This window comes from Oryx dammah, unplaced genomic scaffold (assembly GCF_014754425.2).
Source record: "Oryx dammah isolate SB20612 unplaced genomic scaffold, SCBI_Odam_1.1 HiC_scaffold_18, whole genome shotgun sequence".
Classification (NCBI taxonomy): Eukaryota; Metazoa; Chordata; class Mammalia; order Artiodactyla; family Bovidae; genus Oryx; species Oryx dammah.
The window spans coordinates 24,342,571-24,360,844 of NW_024070202.1; the positions used below are offsets into that span (position 1 = coordinate 24,342,571).

The window sequence follows — 18,274 nt, forward strand, 5'->3', positions numbered from 1 at the left end:
CCACAGAGAATTTCATTTTCCTCTTTCTGAATACACAAGAGATCACTACTTTTTATGTCAGGTTGTCCTATGTTCTAGTTATTTGTATTCATTTCCTATATATTCCAGAAGTTCTGTGAAGACAGAAACTGGACCTCTCCTTTCTCGAAGTTTTTCACAAGTACATAACAGTAGTGTCTTGCACATTGTGATTGCTCAGCAGGATTGTACTGGGGAGATAAATCTGCCTCCACACTGTTTCTTTTAGGTGAGGGTGATTCTTCTTAAAAGGGGGTGATTATGCTCCCAAGGGATGTGTGACAATGCCTGGAGATACATTTGGCTGTCTCAACTGGGGAAAGTAGTACTGTATCTAATGATTAGTGCACTTTATGGGCTTTGCAGGTGGTGCAATGGTAAAGAACCCGCCTGCCAATGCAGGAGACACAAGAGACTCAGGAAGAAATGGCAACACACTCCAGGATTCTTGCCTGGAGAATCCCATAGACACAGGAGCCTGGTAGGCTACAGTCCCTGGGGTGCCAAAGAGTCAGATATGACTGAGCACACACACACACACACACACGTACATGCAATGCTAAACATCCCAGAGGGCACAGTCCCCCAAAATAAAAGTTATCTGGTCCAAAATGTCAATAGTTTACGGCTGAGAATCTCTACATCATGGGTGTGTCTTGCTGAGCTCCAGTCTTGTGTAGTTCAGAAGGGAAGCTCTATATAATTTCCACCTTCTAATTGGGAGATCAGAGGGGAAAAGGTACATTAAGGAATGAGCCTGGTAGTCACTCCCAAGGGTGGAGGCAAAAAATGAGTCTAAAGTGTCCTCAGAGTTTAAAGCCAGGGAAGTGAGTCCAAACATAATGTTCATTCTAGTGAGGTCAAAAATTAAGATAAATAACTAAAACAAAGGGGCTAAAAACAACAACAAAAAGAAATAGAAAATCACAGGCTAGATGATGGGATGGTTGAATTATGGTAACCATTGGCAGGTGACTTTCTTGAATTATCTTTATGCTTTCTTAGAACAGGTGTGTTTGGACTTCAGTTTTAATGAAAAGAATCAGAAACAGAAAATACAGTCTCCTAGTCATCTGCTGCTGCTGCTGCTGCTAAGTCGCTTCAGTCGTGTCTGACTCTGTGCGACCCCATAGACGGCAGCCTACCAGGCTCCCCGGTCCCCAGGATTCTCCAGGCAAGAACACTGGAGTGGGTTGCCATTTCCTTCTCCAATGCATGTCATCAAGTGCTTTGAAATTTTTTGAGAATTCTCATAATACCTCCCACGCTGTCCCATCCACCCTCCAGTTGCACTCCGAGTAAGCTGAATAACTTAGAGGCCTAAAAGAGTGATGAAATTTCCATAGTATGTGGGTTACCAAACTGAAATAATTTTGCTTTGGAAATTGATAAGCTAAGCAAACCTAGTACGTGTGGTAAATAAATATTTAACTGTCTACTATGAACTGGCTGCAATTAATTCTTTCCATGATATACTTCTCAGAAGTTTCACTCATTACCGTATATTACGTGAAAAACGTATCTCTAGATGAAATAGAAAAATCACTTAGACTTGAACTCTAAAAGCATTAAAATAAATGTTCAAAATTAGTGTCTTGTCTAAAATTATTTCTTATAAAAATAACAGTCCATTTTATACATTTAGATAATTTCACTGACTCTTCTGATTCTGAAATATTGGTTAGATTTTTATAATTAAGCATACAGAAATAATTAATGGTTGCTCAAGTTGGATGACAAGACTTCCTTTCAACAAAAGTAATTAATTCAAGAGAAAAGTATTTCATTTGTCCATATTGCTTAGAAAATTGCCTCCTCTCAGCTCACTCTGATTTTTGAGGTTAGGGAAGATAACTTTCTAAATCTAATTTTTAAAACTCTTAATTCTATTTTTTTCCAATTTTAGAATATGAGAATATCATATTACATTTCTATCCTGCAGTTTTTCTGTCTGCAAACTGGCACTAAAATGCTGAAACATATTATTAAAAGGTAATAGATATACTTTTAAGAACTTACTTTTTAGGAAGAAGGCATGAGTTTATAGTTATTTGTTAAGTTCTTTCCAAATAAGAAATGCACAAATATCCATGCTTCCTGTCTGAGAGGAAAAATTTATAATAGAGAAAATGTGTCCTAAAAAGCACGTGTTTTACAGAATTCTCATTATAAAAATGAATGTGTTAACAATATGATAAATGCTGAGGAGCGACTGGGTTGAGGGTGAAGTGAAATAAAATCTCCACAGTAGAAAAATACCTGCATTCAGATGAGCGTAGGTTACACTGACAACACTGGGTCTAACTCGTCAAGACTTCTCCTTACAGCATCATACATGATTGATGTTCCAGAGGGACCCATACCACTGAGCGCCTCTGGGTTTTACTGCATCAGTATTTAAGGGAAAAACTAAGCCAGCTTCTAATACATTTATCATCCGATATAAAAATTATTGTCATATTATATTTACCTGAGAAATACATGTGTGAAGTGCAGTCTAAAAATGGCAAAACTTTTCAGGTTAATTAGTGGCAAGATTCAGGGCAAATCCAAATTAAATTACAGAGACTAATAGTTATACTATGATTATTTGCCTTTTTTCTATCCAATTTTCTTTCATCCTTTCTTCCCCTCTCTATTTTTCACTTTATCCTTTTTCCCTTCAGCTATCTATCCATGGGTGTTTTTGTATAAAAGAATGTGATGAATCTCTTATTTGGAAAGATCTTTACAATTAACTATAGGCTTACCCATATCTTCCTGAAAAGCAATTGGTTATAAATATTTCTATGAGATTTTAATAATATATTCCAGTATATTAGTCCCACTTACAGATTACACATGTGAAGGGCAAAATTATTAATGTATATACATAGATTTATTCCTATTAAGCATATTTATTATATGCACTAAACATTAAATCCAAAGTTAAATGTCAATCAACAATTTTAGTTACCAAACTACTGATAAGGGTTTTATATTAGTGTTGGACATAATCTGTTTCAGCAGATTAAACCCTGCATTTATAGGTCATTATTGAAGTCTACTATCAAAAGCTACTTACAAACAATCAGAGCAAGAAGTCTCTGTCTTCTATTTGTTCTGTAAACTTTTATTGCATTTCTGTGAAGTATGCGAAGTTTTAGAAGTAAAAAGAAATAAAGTACTTCCCACAGGAAGCATATTACAGGTACTTCCCATAGGAAGCTTATTTACAGTCCGTTTCTTCAATGGAAATGTACAGTTACTTCAGAAATAAAATTTTTCCAAAAAGTTATCTTTCTCATAAAATTTTGAGTTTTGGGGGAAAGGATGAGAAAAATCGGTCTTTTTGTCTTCAATTGCAATGCCCGATACAGATATTACATTTGAACGTATAATCAATTTGAATGTATAATTGGAACAAAAATTATTTACTAAGAAATAGATTGAGTTCCTTTTCCAGGTCTCAAGCTGAAAATCACCTTTAGTAAGGATTTATGCTTTTATTTAGTTTCCCTTAGTTCAGCTTTGCAAATAGTCCCATTGCTTATTGCTGGAAAACACTGTAGAGAATTCTCCCTTGTTCATGAACTTCATCTGATTATACGGAAATTAAAATAAGCTATGTGGGTTTCATTTATTAAATAGACATTTACTGAGGGTGTATTTTATGGAAAGTACCATGTTAAGATCTTTTAAAAGGTCACAAAAAAACAATAGAAATTAATACAATTTAGTAGCAGGTAAATTAACTATTGATGTAGAGGAAGTATAAGTGACAATGTTAGATTTTATTATTGCATAAATATATATATATAGTAATATGTTTTTTGCTCTCAAGAAAATCTGTAGCAACTTTTCATAGAACAATGGATAAAATACAAAAACGCTACAAGTCAACATATTACAATAATTTTAATTCTTGTTCTGAATTAGTTGTTCTTTAAACATCCATTGTTTTCCTTAGGAAAACTTAATCAATTTAAATATTAATGGATAAATTTATATTGTAGAGCACCTGGTGGTGAAATGTAAAAATAAAATCTTAATTACACCCTCCACTAGATCTGTTGTGTTAATTCAAGACAACACATTCAAGTATTTAGACAGATGGCAGTGGAGGTCATATTAGGCTCTGATTTCTCTACAGGGAAGCAAGAGAAAGCAGAGCTCTTAGGATCTATGCTTGTCTGCCTAACTTCACACTTTGAAATCCTCGACAAATGCTGATTTATTCACAGCCAAATGTTTTCCTATCTGATTAGGCAGTTTTCTACTTCAGTAAGCATGTAATATGGAGGTAGCCAAATTTCCACACTAAGGAGTGAAAAAGAAATATTTATACTTTGGAAATAAAACAATCTGTAGGAATCAGGACTGTTGGGATCATAAAGAGCTTCATAGGGAGTAAATTTTTTGATGAATCCATACTGTAGGGTTAAAGAGTTAAAAGCTTAGTTTTAAGAAGAATGAGACTAAGCTATGTTTATACAATAAACAATGGTTTTAAAGGACCACATTTATAATAAATTAGCTTGAAGGGTGATTTTTATCGCTTACGCTTGTATTATTTCTCAAACAAAAGGACAAGAGATGGATAAGTTAGCATTCTATTTTAATTCATCTCAGTTTACATTTGATTATGACTTTTAACTTTTCCTTAAAAAAATGAATGTAAGCAGCTGCTGAAAGTGTTCCTTCAAAGGGACGTGGGTTCCAAGTGACCTTTTTTTAACAACACCAATTAAATTGACATGGGGAAAATGAAAAATATTTGTAAGCACAACTGTATAAAACTTCATTCTCGTGTAACATCATTTTATATTTACAATTTGGGCCCTCGGTGAGAAAAGAAACCATGCAATTAGTATTAGTAGTAGTAGCAACCCTATGGTAAAGAAAATAACTGATAAACTGAGAGGTTAGGTCAATGTTTCACTCATTCTAAGACTCAGTACATTGTCACTACCGTGATCATAGTCCCAATTTCAGTGCCACTTTGACATTCGTTAATCAACAAATATCAGTGATTACCAACCTTGCACCTGACCTAAGGGTTCAGATGCTTTCATGAGACAATGGGAAAACCAAGAGGAATAAAATATTGTCCTCATCTTCAAGTTCACTGTCACTTCCTACAGTCCTGGTGCTCAAACGTCATCACATCGATGTTCACTCTAATCTCTAAAGGTCCTGTTCAAAATGAAGTTTTCCTACACTAACTCTTCCAAAGACTTAGACTCTGGAGTTCTTAGAAAGGGACCATGATTCCACATCTTAAATAAGCACAAATAATTCTGATGCATGTGGGTGATGCACAACAGTTATACTAGATTCTATTTGCTCTGTCTCTGTCTCGCCAATTCCAATAGGTAGTTTAGGATTTTTTTGCTCTTTCATAATTGCCATTCATTGAAAACATATTATTTTCCAGACTAGGTACTTAACACATGCTATTTCATTAATCCTAATAACATTCCTATAGGATAGATAGGCCTATTTTCACTTAACAGATTTGGAAACAAGGTCAGAGATTTTAAATAACTTTATTAAATATCTATACCCACCCCTTCAACAAAGGGTATAGAACTACTATTAAGTAGGAACTTTTAGATTCTGGGATCACACTGGTAAAGAAGTTGTTTAAACCTCTAATAGAGGATAGACTTCTCTTTGACTATAAAACCTATATTCTTAGCCATTAAGTTTCATTATTCCCTTTCACCTGAAATGTCTTCCTCTCCAGTTCTCATTATAGAGTCCCATCTCATTTCTTGTGTCTGAAGGCCTCCAATTCCAGCCCTAAACAGACATTTTAAAAATTATGATCTATGAATTTTTAAATAGTCTATTGATAATCTTCAGTAAATTCAATAAAAGTCTTAAAATTTCACCAAGTTTTTCCTTTGGGAAAGATTCATCAGAACCCAACAGTTTCTGGAAAGAGGCTGTGATTCTCAAAATGTTAATAATAAGGGGTACCAAACCAGGTCAGAAAATTGGAATCACTCTTTGGCCCTAGAATAGGTAATTAAAAAATATTTTTAAATATATGAACTTCAAAGAGATTTATATATTCAATACATGTGGAAAGACACTATTAATACATACATGAATAAGCAGGATGGGGGTGAGTTATCTTAAAAGGTAACTAGAACAGAACAAAAGATTCTTTCTAAAGAGAACATGCATAGAACTTAAAGATTGGCTACAGGAGAGATCAAGGAGTCAAAGTTGACACCAAGATTTCATCTTGACATTGTCTTCAAGGAGCAATGGAAGCAAAGAAGCACAGATGATCCAAGGTGGAAGGAGCTGTAATGAAACATGTTTCAGACTTGTTGACTCAGAATGGTATTAAATATTCCTATCAATAAGTTATATCAAACATTAGAAACATTGATCTGAAACCCACAAGAAAATTTATGCTAGAGCTATAGACTATATATGCAATTACTTACAGAGAACCTAAAAATGGTGAAGTAAATTAAATTCTAAGAAGAAAGAACACTGAGAGAAGAAACGAGATTTGGAACCAGAAGTTTAGCAAGAAGTTAAACAGAGTAAGGAAGTAAGGAGAGCACAAGTGCTGAGAAATGTCTCAACTTATTTCAAGAACAAAAGGTTTATTATATTAGGTACTATTGGAATAAACATTAGGTAGAAAAATAGCATGATTTTTGTTAAAGTAAGCATTTTTCAAAAGCATACATTTTGAAATACAACTTACTTCTTCTCCAAAATTCCTTAAAATTCCAAAAGATAAGGAATCACTACCCTCAAAAATTCACATTTTATTAGGGGAGATATAGAATAAGTATATTCTACCTATAAATATAAATATGTACATACCATATATTTACTAATATCTAACACTAATAATTATTATCAATGTTACAACTGTTTATTTAAGTACTGTTACTTATTTTTATTCAGTTTTGTATGTATATATTTATATAATATATGAATATATACATGTAAACAGATGTTCACACAAGAGATTAGGGACATTTGGTGCCATCAAAGAACTCAGACAATAACTGGAGAAACAGAGCTAAGCAATAACAATACAGTGGTATAAGAATTAAACCACCATTATTAATTGAATGCTTCCTATGTGCAGGAACTGATAAGTCATCTCATTTATGCCACCCAACAGAGCCCATGCTCTTAATAATTAACTGTCAATATGGAAACAGATTAAAAAAAAATACACAGGGGTACTGTTAAGAAAAGTGCACTTAACATTAAGAGGTGAAAAGGAGACATTTCAGAATAACTTGTAGTTGAGCTGCATCATGGAGAATGTTTGGGAAAAGGCAAAGAAAGAGCTTGTGCAAGTACAGAGAAGAAAAATGTGTTCGATGTGGTTAAGGAGCAAAAAGCCGTGCCGTATATTCAGCCGATCCGGCTGACTAGTGGGATGGGATTGGAGAGGTAAGTACGGTCATATTACATGGTTGCTGAAACCTGTAGATGTTTTTAAGGTGTTTGATTCTATCTTGGAGGCAGTCGAGAGCCATTTATTATGAAAATGTCTGTTGTTAATGTTGGCTGTGTCCTGATATTATTTGGGTTCTAAAAAGATCATCACAGTTGTATGCAAGTATATAGGAGAGAAAGGAATCTGTATGAATAAAGCAAAAATAAACAGAATTTTGTTGTAACCATCTATGTAACAGATGATAAGGCAGTTAGAAATGAAAAGGAAAAGAGAGAGAAAAGAGCTGTTCAGGAGGAAAACTCAACAAGTATACCATGAACCTTTCAAGAGAGTGAAAGGGTGTGCTAGTTACAACTATGCCAGAAACAAAGATATATATTGGGGATGGACCAGGCAAACTGGGACATCACTGAGAGATGTGAACTCAATGATACAAGATTTCAAAGGAGGAAAAAACAGATAATTGTTAACTAGGATTTGAATCAAACATCAACTACGAACAGCTGCAACAACACTAGTTTCTTCATCTCGATATAGCTCAATTTCCTCATTCTGAATAGAGACAATAGGGTTGCCTTAATAAATACATTGTATAATCAAATAAATACACCTTGTGAAATACTTCGTAGAGTGACTGACACATGGTGTGAGCTACATATCTGTAGCAGTGCGTGAGAAACAGGAAATGCAAGAAATTTAGACTTTACTCAGCAAGCAGTGGGACTTCCCAGGTGGCGCTACTGGTCAAGAACCCGCTTGTGAATGCAGGAGACATGGTTTGATCCCTGGGTCAGGAAGATTCTTTGGAGGAGGGCATGGCAACCCACTCCAGTATTCTTGCCTGGAGAAGCCCATCGACAGTGAAGCCTTGCAGGCTACGGTCCATGGGGTTGCAAAGAGTCAGACACAACTGACTTGGCATGCAGGCACAGCAAGCAACAGATCACCAGAGAACTTCCAGCAGACGTAGCCTCTGAGAATAGATTAAATTTCAGGATGGACAAGTAGATATGTGTAAAGGTCACACAGCAGTTTGTTACAGGCACGATTACAACTGAGTTCTGTCTTAACAAATTGCTGTTGTTCAGTTGCTAAGTTATGTCTGACTCTAACTCCATAGACTACAGCCCACCAGGCTCCCTTGTCCAAAGGGATTCTCCAGGCAATACTGGAGTGGGTTGCTGTTCCCTACTCTAGGGGATCTTCCTAACCCAGGGATTGAACCTGTGTCTCCCGCATTGCAGGCAGATTCTTTACCACTGACTTACCAGGGAAGCCTCTAAGTAATCAATGAGCCTTGATCTTTTCAGTGTATCATACTGGCTCTTTATGAACTCTGTTGTTATCAGCCATGGTATGCTGAGACATAATTGAACACAAAAGAAGTGTGATATGTGGCATAACATTAGTTCTGAACCAGCCACATAACTTTATATAAACCATAGAGTCTCACCATTACTAGCTTTAAATCGATGCTATTTGCTCAAAGCTGATGAATATAAAAATTCCAGTTTTCTAAAATTATCTACTAAATTTCTGGTATGGCTTCCTGCTGCATGTACTTCTCCATGTCCCCTTAAAATAAAGCACCCTTAACTGAAGTTACTTGAATGAATATCCATTCTTTACAAACTGTAAAAGTTTAAAATGCCTATGGTGACTCAAATTATTTTATGGGAATTAAATGAAAAATTTTTGCTTGGAATATACTGGATGCTTAATGCACAGTGGCTATTTTATTACAATATTAAGATGAGAAATGAACCATCTATAGAGAAGCTGTATAATGTGTTGAATGAGAACAAGGAATCTGCGTCCTGACTACTTGGTAAAAGCTGAGCTTTGACATTTAATAATTATGTGGCCCAGAGTAACTTACTTAGTATATTTAATTGGAGGAAATAGTATTATTCGTAGAGTCATTATGAAGATTTAATGAGATAATATTTGTTAAGATACTTAAAGTTTAATATTTTATATATTTTATAATTTAATAAAATAAAATTAATTTTAAAATGAATAATAAATTGAATTATCTAATAATTTAATAAAATGCTAAAAAAAGGGAGTGCTATATATGTATATGATACTTGAAATAAGTAAACAAACAGAAACATCATCTAGTCATATTTTCCTTGTGGTATCTCAGCAATAACAGCTATCAGTAATGGAAAATTATTGGTCTGGGATGACTGTAACTGTTTATCCTTCTAAACTTGTCTTACTTTTTTTTTTTTTTCAGAACTTTCAAGCTCAGATAATTTTCCTTCTTCCAGAATATCGCATTTCATTATTCCAGTCTTTAACCCTATGTTGGTGTTTTGTTATTATATGAACGGCTAGGAATGTAGTAATCACTCAGTGAATGTCTGTGGTACACAAAAATTATGATATTTAAAAAGATACAATAAACTGGCAAATTTAATAATTTTGTATATTGATTAGTTTCTAAGTCACACAAAAAGTTTATTTAGTAAACCTGAACAATGCACTCATAATAATGATCTCAAACTCTTATAGTTAAGAATGAATTTTTTTCTAAAGTAAATTTGTGCATTAATTAATTATTCAAGTCTAAAATCCAACTGCATTTATTCTTATTAGTAATTCATATTAAATGAAGTATATATTATATCAAAATTATGTCCTAAAATATAGACAAATGACTATATGGATGGCTAGGTATGAACAGCAAGTGACATACAATAAAATAGATATCTAGAGTGTAAAAATAGAAATAAAAACAATAAATGCACTGAATAAAATTTTAGTACTTTTTATGCCACCTGTTATAATAAACAGATTGTAACATAAACTATTGGAGAAGGCACTGACAACCCACTCCAGTACTCTTGCCTGGAAAATCCCATGGGTGGAGGAGCCTGGTAGGCTGCAGTCCATGGGGTCACTAAGAGTTGGACACAACTGAGCGACTTCACTTTCACTTTTCCCTTTCATGCATTGGAGAAGGAAATGGCAACCCACTCCAATGTTCTTGCCTGGAGAATCCCAGGGACGGGGGAGCCTGGTGGGCTGCCGTCTATGCGGTCACACAGAGTCGGACAGGACTGAAGCGACTTAGCAGCAGCAGCAGCAGCAGCAAAATAAACTATCTTTTGTAATCCTCACAGCAATGCTATGTATTTTTATTATTTTTCTTTTACATATGAAGAAACTGAAGCATAAAAAGGTAAACAGTTCAAAGTTGCAGTGATGATTCACAATTAAAAAAACATGGAAACAACCCAAATGTCCATGGACACTTGAATGGATAAAGAAGATGTGATACATATATATAATGGAATGCTACTTATCCATAAAAAGAATAAAATAATTTCATTTGCAGAAACAGAATTTAAATGTAATTAGTATAATTAAGACAGACAAAAATAGTCATAATAGGTGACTATTTCACCAAAGAAATAATTCTAAAGTTTAAAGCATAATATCTGATGTAAGAAATCCACTGAGTGGGCTTAAAAAAATGGATTGGTGAGAGCAAATAAAAGGATAACTGAACTTGAAGACAAATTAATAAAAATTATAAAATCTAGATTTTGAAAAGTGAAATGTTAAAAATTATGGAGTACTACTAATTTGACTGTGTGGATTACAATAAACTGTGGAAAAATCTGAAAGAGATGGGAATACCAGACCACCTGACCTGCCTCTTGAGAAACCTATATGCAGGTCAGGAAGCAATAGTTAGAACTGGACATGGAGCAACAGGCTGGTTCCAGATAGGAAAAGGAGTACGTCAAGGCTGTATATTGTCACCCTGCTTATTTAACTTATATGCAGAGTACATCATGAGAAACGCTGGGCTGGAAGAAGCAAAAGCTGAAATCAAGATTGCCGGGAGAAGTATCAATAACCTCAGATATGCAGATGACACCACCCTTATGGCAGAAAGTGAAGAAGAACTAAAGAGCCTCTTGATGAAAGTGAAAGAGGAGTGAAAAAGCTGGCTTAAAGCTCAACATTCAGAAAACGAAGATCATGGTATCTGGTCCTATCACTTCATGGGAAATAGATGGGGAAACAGTGGAAACAGTGTCAGACTTTATTTTTGGGAACTCCAAAATCACGGCAGATGGTGATTGCACTCATGAAATTAAAAGACACTTACTCCTTGGAAGGAAAGTCATGACCAACCTAGATAGCATATTCAAAAGCAGAGACATTACTTTGCTAACAAAGGTCTGTTTAGTCAAGGCTATGGTTTTTCCAGTGGTCATGTATGGATGTGAGAGTTGGACTGTGAAGAAAGCTGAGTGCCGAAGAATTGATGCTTTTGAACTGTGGTGTTGGAGAAGACTCTTGAGAGTCCCTTGGATTGCAAGGAGATCCAACCAGTCCATTTTAAAGGGGATCAGTCCTGGGTGTTCTTTGGAAGGACTGATGCTAAAGCTGAAACTCCAGTACTTTGGCCACCTCATGTGAAGAGCTGACTCATTGGAAAAGACCCTGATGCTGAGAGGGATTAAGGGCATGAGGAGAAGGGGATGACAGAGGATGAGATGGCTGGATGGCATCACCGACTCAATGGACATGAGTTTGAGTAAACTCCGGGAGGTGGTGATGGACAGGGAGGCCTGGCGTGTGGTCACAAACAGTCAGATGTGATTGAGCGACTGAACTGGAACTAATTTATCAATCAATATCAATAGTCTAATAAGCATGTATTTGGAGTCCCAAGAGAGGATAGTGAGAATGGTATAGATATAATATTTAAGGAAATAACATGCAGATTTTTCCACCCAAATTTGATTTAAAATATACTGTCTGTGAATTCTAACCAATAAGGCAAGGAAAACAAATAACATAAACACAGGAAAGGAAGAAATAAAAGGCCATAAGTCATACACAGAAAATATTCCTTGTTGTTGTTGTTTATTTGTTAAGTCATGTCTAACTCTGGCAGCCCCATGAACTGTAGCCTGCCAGGATCCATTGTCCATGAGATTTCCCAGGCAAGAATACTGGAGTAGGTTGCCATTTCCTGCTCCAAGGGATCTTCCCAACCCAGAGATTGAACATGTCTCCTGCATTAGCAGGCAGATGCTTTATCACTGGGCCACCTGGGAAGCCCTAAAAGCATACCAGAGAATCTTAAAACAAATTAGTTTAAACTCATACAAACAATTCTTCCTATGAAGATATAGTAATCAATAAAGTAAGGGATTCGTATAAGAGGAGACAAATAAACCAATGAAAAAGAAGATTAAAATTGGATCTAACCACATATATGGTCAATTTCTTTTCAAAAAAGGACTCAGATAATCCAATGAATAAAATAAAGTATCCACAATAAATAACGCTGGAGTAAGTGGATGTGTGCATAGAAATAACAAATTTTGACCCTTACCAAATACTATTCACAAAAATTTATTCCAGTGTTACATACCCAAAGGTAAAATTCAAACTCAAAAGTTTCTGAAAGTAATCCTAGTATAATTTCTCTCAGAGTTTATGAAAGCAAATATTTCTTAGAGAAAATATGACTAAACTAAATAACTCATGTCAATGTATGGCAAAACCAATACAGAATTGTAGAGTAAAATTAAAAAAAAAGTTTTAATGACAAATTAATCTTCAAAATTTAATATTTATTTTCATGAAAAGTCATCAAGAAAAAAATTAAAAGGTATGCTGAGGGAATAAAAAGGAATATATTTAAAATACAAATATAAAATACATATACTTAACAATGATTTCTATCTAGAATCTATAACAAATTTCAACAAATCAATTAGGCAAACAAAGAGTCTAAACAGTCATACATGTATTTAGTGCACACTGCTTTAATGTAACAATGCCCAATAAATACATATAATACTGCTAAAGATCATTAGTTACTAGAGGAGTATTATCACAAAATGATAACTGTTAATCCACATTAGAATGGGTAGAACTAAGGTTAACATTTCATGTTTATCTTATCTCCCAGCCATCCCAAATATCCCTCTCCTGGGGAAACAATCAGTACCCAAGTACATTTCTAGAGGCATTTTAGGTACATGTGAACATGGAAAACAGAGTTGTTTTTTAGCATACAAATATTAGTATATACTAGACTCTGTTGTGTAACTTGGTGTATTTGGAGATCTATCCATATGAGTACATAAAGAGATCACTCATATTTATAACTGAAAATAATGTTCCATATAGAAGCTCCAGTTCAGCATTGTTAAAATCATCAAATCATACAGTTCAAATCTTCAATATCAAATAATTATTTTCTCTATTTCTTTGCTCAACCATCACCTGATATGTATATAACCAATATGATCACCCAAATTTAAGTAACATCAAATGCATGATAAAGTTACTACTATTACTGTATTGTCTAAATCAGTTAACACTTATCATATGAGAGTTAGTTGCTCAGTGTCTGACTTTTAGTGACTCCATGGACTGTAGCCTACCAGGCTCCTCTGTCCTTGGAATTCTCCAAGCAAGAATACCAGAGTGGGTTGCTATTTCCTTCTCCAGAGGATATTTCCAACCTAGGGATCAAACCCAGGTCTCCCGAATTACAAGCAGATTCTTTACTGTTTGAGCCAATAGAGAGTCTAATATCTTAAAAAAATAATTCCAATATTCCAGAGTTACTACGTTTAAAACAAGTGCTAAATATTGTTTTTTCCTATTACATGTAGAAAACTCACAAGAAAAAGTATAAAACTATATATTGCAGACACTAGATGAATGAATATTAAACAAAAATGTAGTCATAAAAATTAAGCAGCAGTGTATACTTCGAAGTAGAATGTTTTGTAACTTTTCCCCCAAAAAGGAAGGAGCTGGATGCTATTGCTTTCACTGAAGTAACTCGAAACTAAGCAAAAAATGTCATTATAAACTCTTTAAACTCATTATAAACTCTATATGACCTACTTTATCTCTCATTTACAGTGTTTCAAAAACATGTTAGTTTGCTGTTTTTCCTTCCTCTTATACTATCTGATTAAAAGGAATACACTTCTCTTCACTTTTAGAAAATCAGTCCTTCCTTAAGGCCAGATTCCTCTCCGTTTAAGAAGTGATTTTATGGTTGTCAGCAGAAGTAAAATAACTGTAAGATACCAACCTCCATCCAGGTATGGACAGAGCTCTTTGGCCAACATGGCCGTACCTATGGCTCATATACTGCTTCTGCGAATGGAGCCCCAAGGATTATGTCTGAAGTTAAACAGCGCCAAAAGTGGCCTAAAGAGGCTAATATATTTTAAAGTCATGAAATGGGTATATTTCTCTAGGCTAAAGCCCATTGTTTTCAGCTTTTGTTTCTTAATCTAATATGTATTCATCTTTAAAAAGTAGGGTCTTCTCCTTCCAGTTCTCTGTATCACTTGATACAGTTTCTGCATCAATTCTCTATATCACTCTCTAGAAGGAGCCACTGCTATGAATCTCTTGGCTCTACTTCCTGAGTGGTTCTGTTATTATTAAAAATTATAGTATGATGTCTATAATAATCAATGTAATTAAGCACACAGGTATGAAAAATCTTAGAAATGTACTCACAGCTAATGTATAATTTAAAGTTCTAGGAACTATAATTTCAGAAGGTACGTTCTTACTTCTGTGCAGCTCAACTGTAGTGATTGTACATGATATAGTACTTGCAAAAGTACAAAGTACAACCCAAGTGAGAGGCTCTAATGCACTGCTTTCAAGTTAGAAGTGACGCCACATGGAGCTTCTGAGCCTAAATGTCTGACTATTGACTTTCTTCCACTCTCTACTTTCTTCCTAGGATGGAACTCAAGCCCTGGCTCATGGACTTTTCGGATGGCTATAGGAAAAGGCGGAAGTTGCTTAGGCACCATTGTTTTGTATCCAGACTAATACTAGACCCAACACATGGCATGACCTGGAGCAGAGCTGCTATAAAAATGTAATTCTCCTTTAACCCCTCTGTGTAAATCATCGGAAAGTTTCCCTCCACTGATTTAAACAAATTTGGTCTTTGACCTCTGGAGTCAGAATTGGTCTCAACCACTCTTTCAGATGGTTGTAGTATTGACTGTTTGATGTATGTCAACTACCATAAAATGCAATACTATTTCATGACAGATCTTCAAATAATGCCACATATGTCCAAAGTTATGGTAACAGTCTCTTTATTCCAAGTAAATCAGTAGCATGAAATACTGCAGATTAATGAAATAATGCACTTTGTTGTATCAAGCTTTGGCATCTACTGCAGCTGTGATTTGTGGTATTGTTCAACCAGTTGCAACACCTGTCAACATGCTTCCTCTAGGACTTCAAAAGGCTTCCGATAAATACCAAATGCTTGAAAGGGTTCTCATGTGTATAAGTAAGAATTTTTCTGGGTCTGTGATTTTGGGTATTTAACAACCAGATCAGTATGATAGTTCATAAAACAATCAGTTTTTTAATGATCTATCTGCAAACATTCAAGTCTGACAATTTGAAATACCACAGAGGACCCAAGAAATTATACTTGTCCACTTTTTCTGCAGGAAAAAAAAACTTAATATACTGAATACTCTTTAAGTAAAACTTAAACTCTAAAATTAGAGCAAGATTTCCAATCAAAACATATTTTGATAAATTTCTTTAACATTGACCTTCACAAGGAGTTTTCAAGCAGTGTCTCCCAACTGATAAATACATATATATATAAATGTATAACTATTATATATCTTATATAATTAAATATTACTTATTATATAACAAGTTATATTACAAATATAAATTATTATACTAACATATTAAACATATAAACAAAGTATTCACAAATATATACTTCATACATATATATTTAGAGATAAGTTTATATCTCTAAATTGAAATGAATTTCAACATCTTTGGTGAACAATGTTTAATAAAGTGTAACACAGGAAGATATTGCACTGAATACAGTATTAAAATGTTTTGGTACTTAATAGTTCAAAAAATTGTTTTATTTAATTGAGACCAACTGGCCTCATTGGTTCTTATAAACTTTGCAATATATATTCAGTAAAAAGGAATAAAAATGAACAGATGTTTCTCCTTAAAGAAGGCAGACAAAGATTTTTCTTACACAATAAATCAGTTGCTAGTGGATTTCCAGGACATTGCTTTAGGCTATTTAGGTGGAAAACTTAAAGAAGAAAATTACCTCTGTATGTATCCAAAACTGGTAGAGGAGATTGAACTGAAGATGAACAGCATATACTGAAGGTGGTATGAAGAGGGCCAGGGGAGAGTAGAATATCTGAAAGATTAACACATTGTACATCTGCACATAGGCTTTCTCAACATAACATATACTATCACTAATGGTTCAACATTCTGAGTCTATACTTCAGGGAATATGCCTTATTCTTTAACAAATACATCTTATTCTGTGCATTTTATTGTCATGTTTGACTTTGCAACATTAATTTTCCACATGATGATAAAGTTATAGACATGTTGAAGCTAAGTCCACTGGACTTCTGCTTCACATTTAATAATGTCTGGCTAAAATAGCATACACAGTAGATTATTTCCTTAATTTTGAAAAGGTTGGATGTATTTCCTAGAAGTAAAGAGGCTTTTTAATATACACAAAAATACTTTTTTAAAGTAAAAAAAAAGTAGGAGCATGTTCCTTTATACCTTGACAGCTCCTAAACACTGTATTATTATGACATTCTGAGTAATAAAATGGAATTATAATAAAAGAAAGTAACTTCATATGAGAAGAGGATAGAATATGTTTTCCTTTTAATTATTTTTTTTCTTTTTTTTGTGGTTTACAATATCTCTTGATGTTTTCAAAGTTATTAAGGAAAGGGCTATGATATTGTGCCATCGTGGAAAAAGTTTTGAAGGTCCCTATTTCCTAAGAGACGGAAATGTCTCCGCCTTGGAAAAACAACTTGTGCTTAAACCACAGAACTGGTTAGAATCAACTAACAAGCACAATCTGCTGTGTTCTCCCAATGACTTGAATCCCCAAGAGTGGATTCATGTTGTGAGAAAACATTTTGTTAAATGAAAAACTAAACAGCCAAATAGGAAGAAAAAGAAGCTGACTTTCACTTATATTTTGGGATTCATAAAGTTAATATTTCCAAAATATGAGATATTTTTTAAAAATATGTTTTCAGAATATTACAATTTTATTTCTGAATCATTTTAAAGCTTTTGTTCTCAATTAGACCAAATATTATTTCAACAATGTTTAGTAATGATGATATATTTGAAATCAGACATTTATGTAAACTCTTCTAGTTTTTGTTTCAAACTGTAAGTCATGAAAAATCTTAACTGTCATCACAACAGGATCAGTTTCATTATTTATAAATTCATTATTAAGCATTGGATTAGATTAGTGAGCAACAAAAGAACACTGGGATCTTATTCAAGACATTCCCTTTTAAGCCTTCATTCCACTACAGAATCACTCTGTAATATTTACAAATCTCTTAAACTTCTCTAGGCTCCAGTTTCCAGTTCAAATGAATGGTGAAGGAGAAGATCGTTTGAAATCTAGCCATCTTTTTAGTTCCAAAAGATCTCTAGTATTTTGATTTGATTTGATTATAGTAATATATTAAAATAGTTCTCTTACAATAGGTTAATAAAAATATTTGAAAAACATGCATGACCTATAATTTAACTATTTTGTTTAATAAGCTAAGGAATATTTTAGAAAGTTTGAGATGTAAATAAAAATGTAGAACATGCTTACTAAATAGTTCTATTTGGAAGGACAGTGCATTCAAGATGTACATTTAAAGTTCATTATAATTCCTTAACGTGTTAAAAAATAGTCCTTTGAGATAACAAAAGTTATTATGGGAAAGGGTGTTCTGTCATAAG

At 34.0% G+C, this 18,274-nt stretch overlaps 1 protein-coding gene across 1 annotated transcript in view; it reads right to left on the bottom strand.

Moving 5' to 3' along the window:
- AGMO (alkylglycerol monooxygenase) overlaps positions 1-18,274 on the bottom strand; it is a 392,569-nt gene that overhangs the window by 212,344 nt on the left and 161,951 nt on the right. The window contains exon 5 of the mRNA XM_040260598.1: positions 16,584-16,679. Coding sequence (XP_040116532.1) covers positions 16,584-16,679 — 96 coding nt within the window. The remainder of the gene's footprint in view (positions 1-16,583; positions 16,680-18,274) is intronic.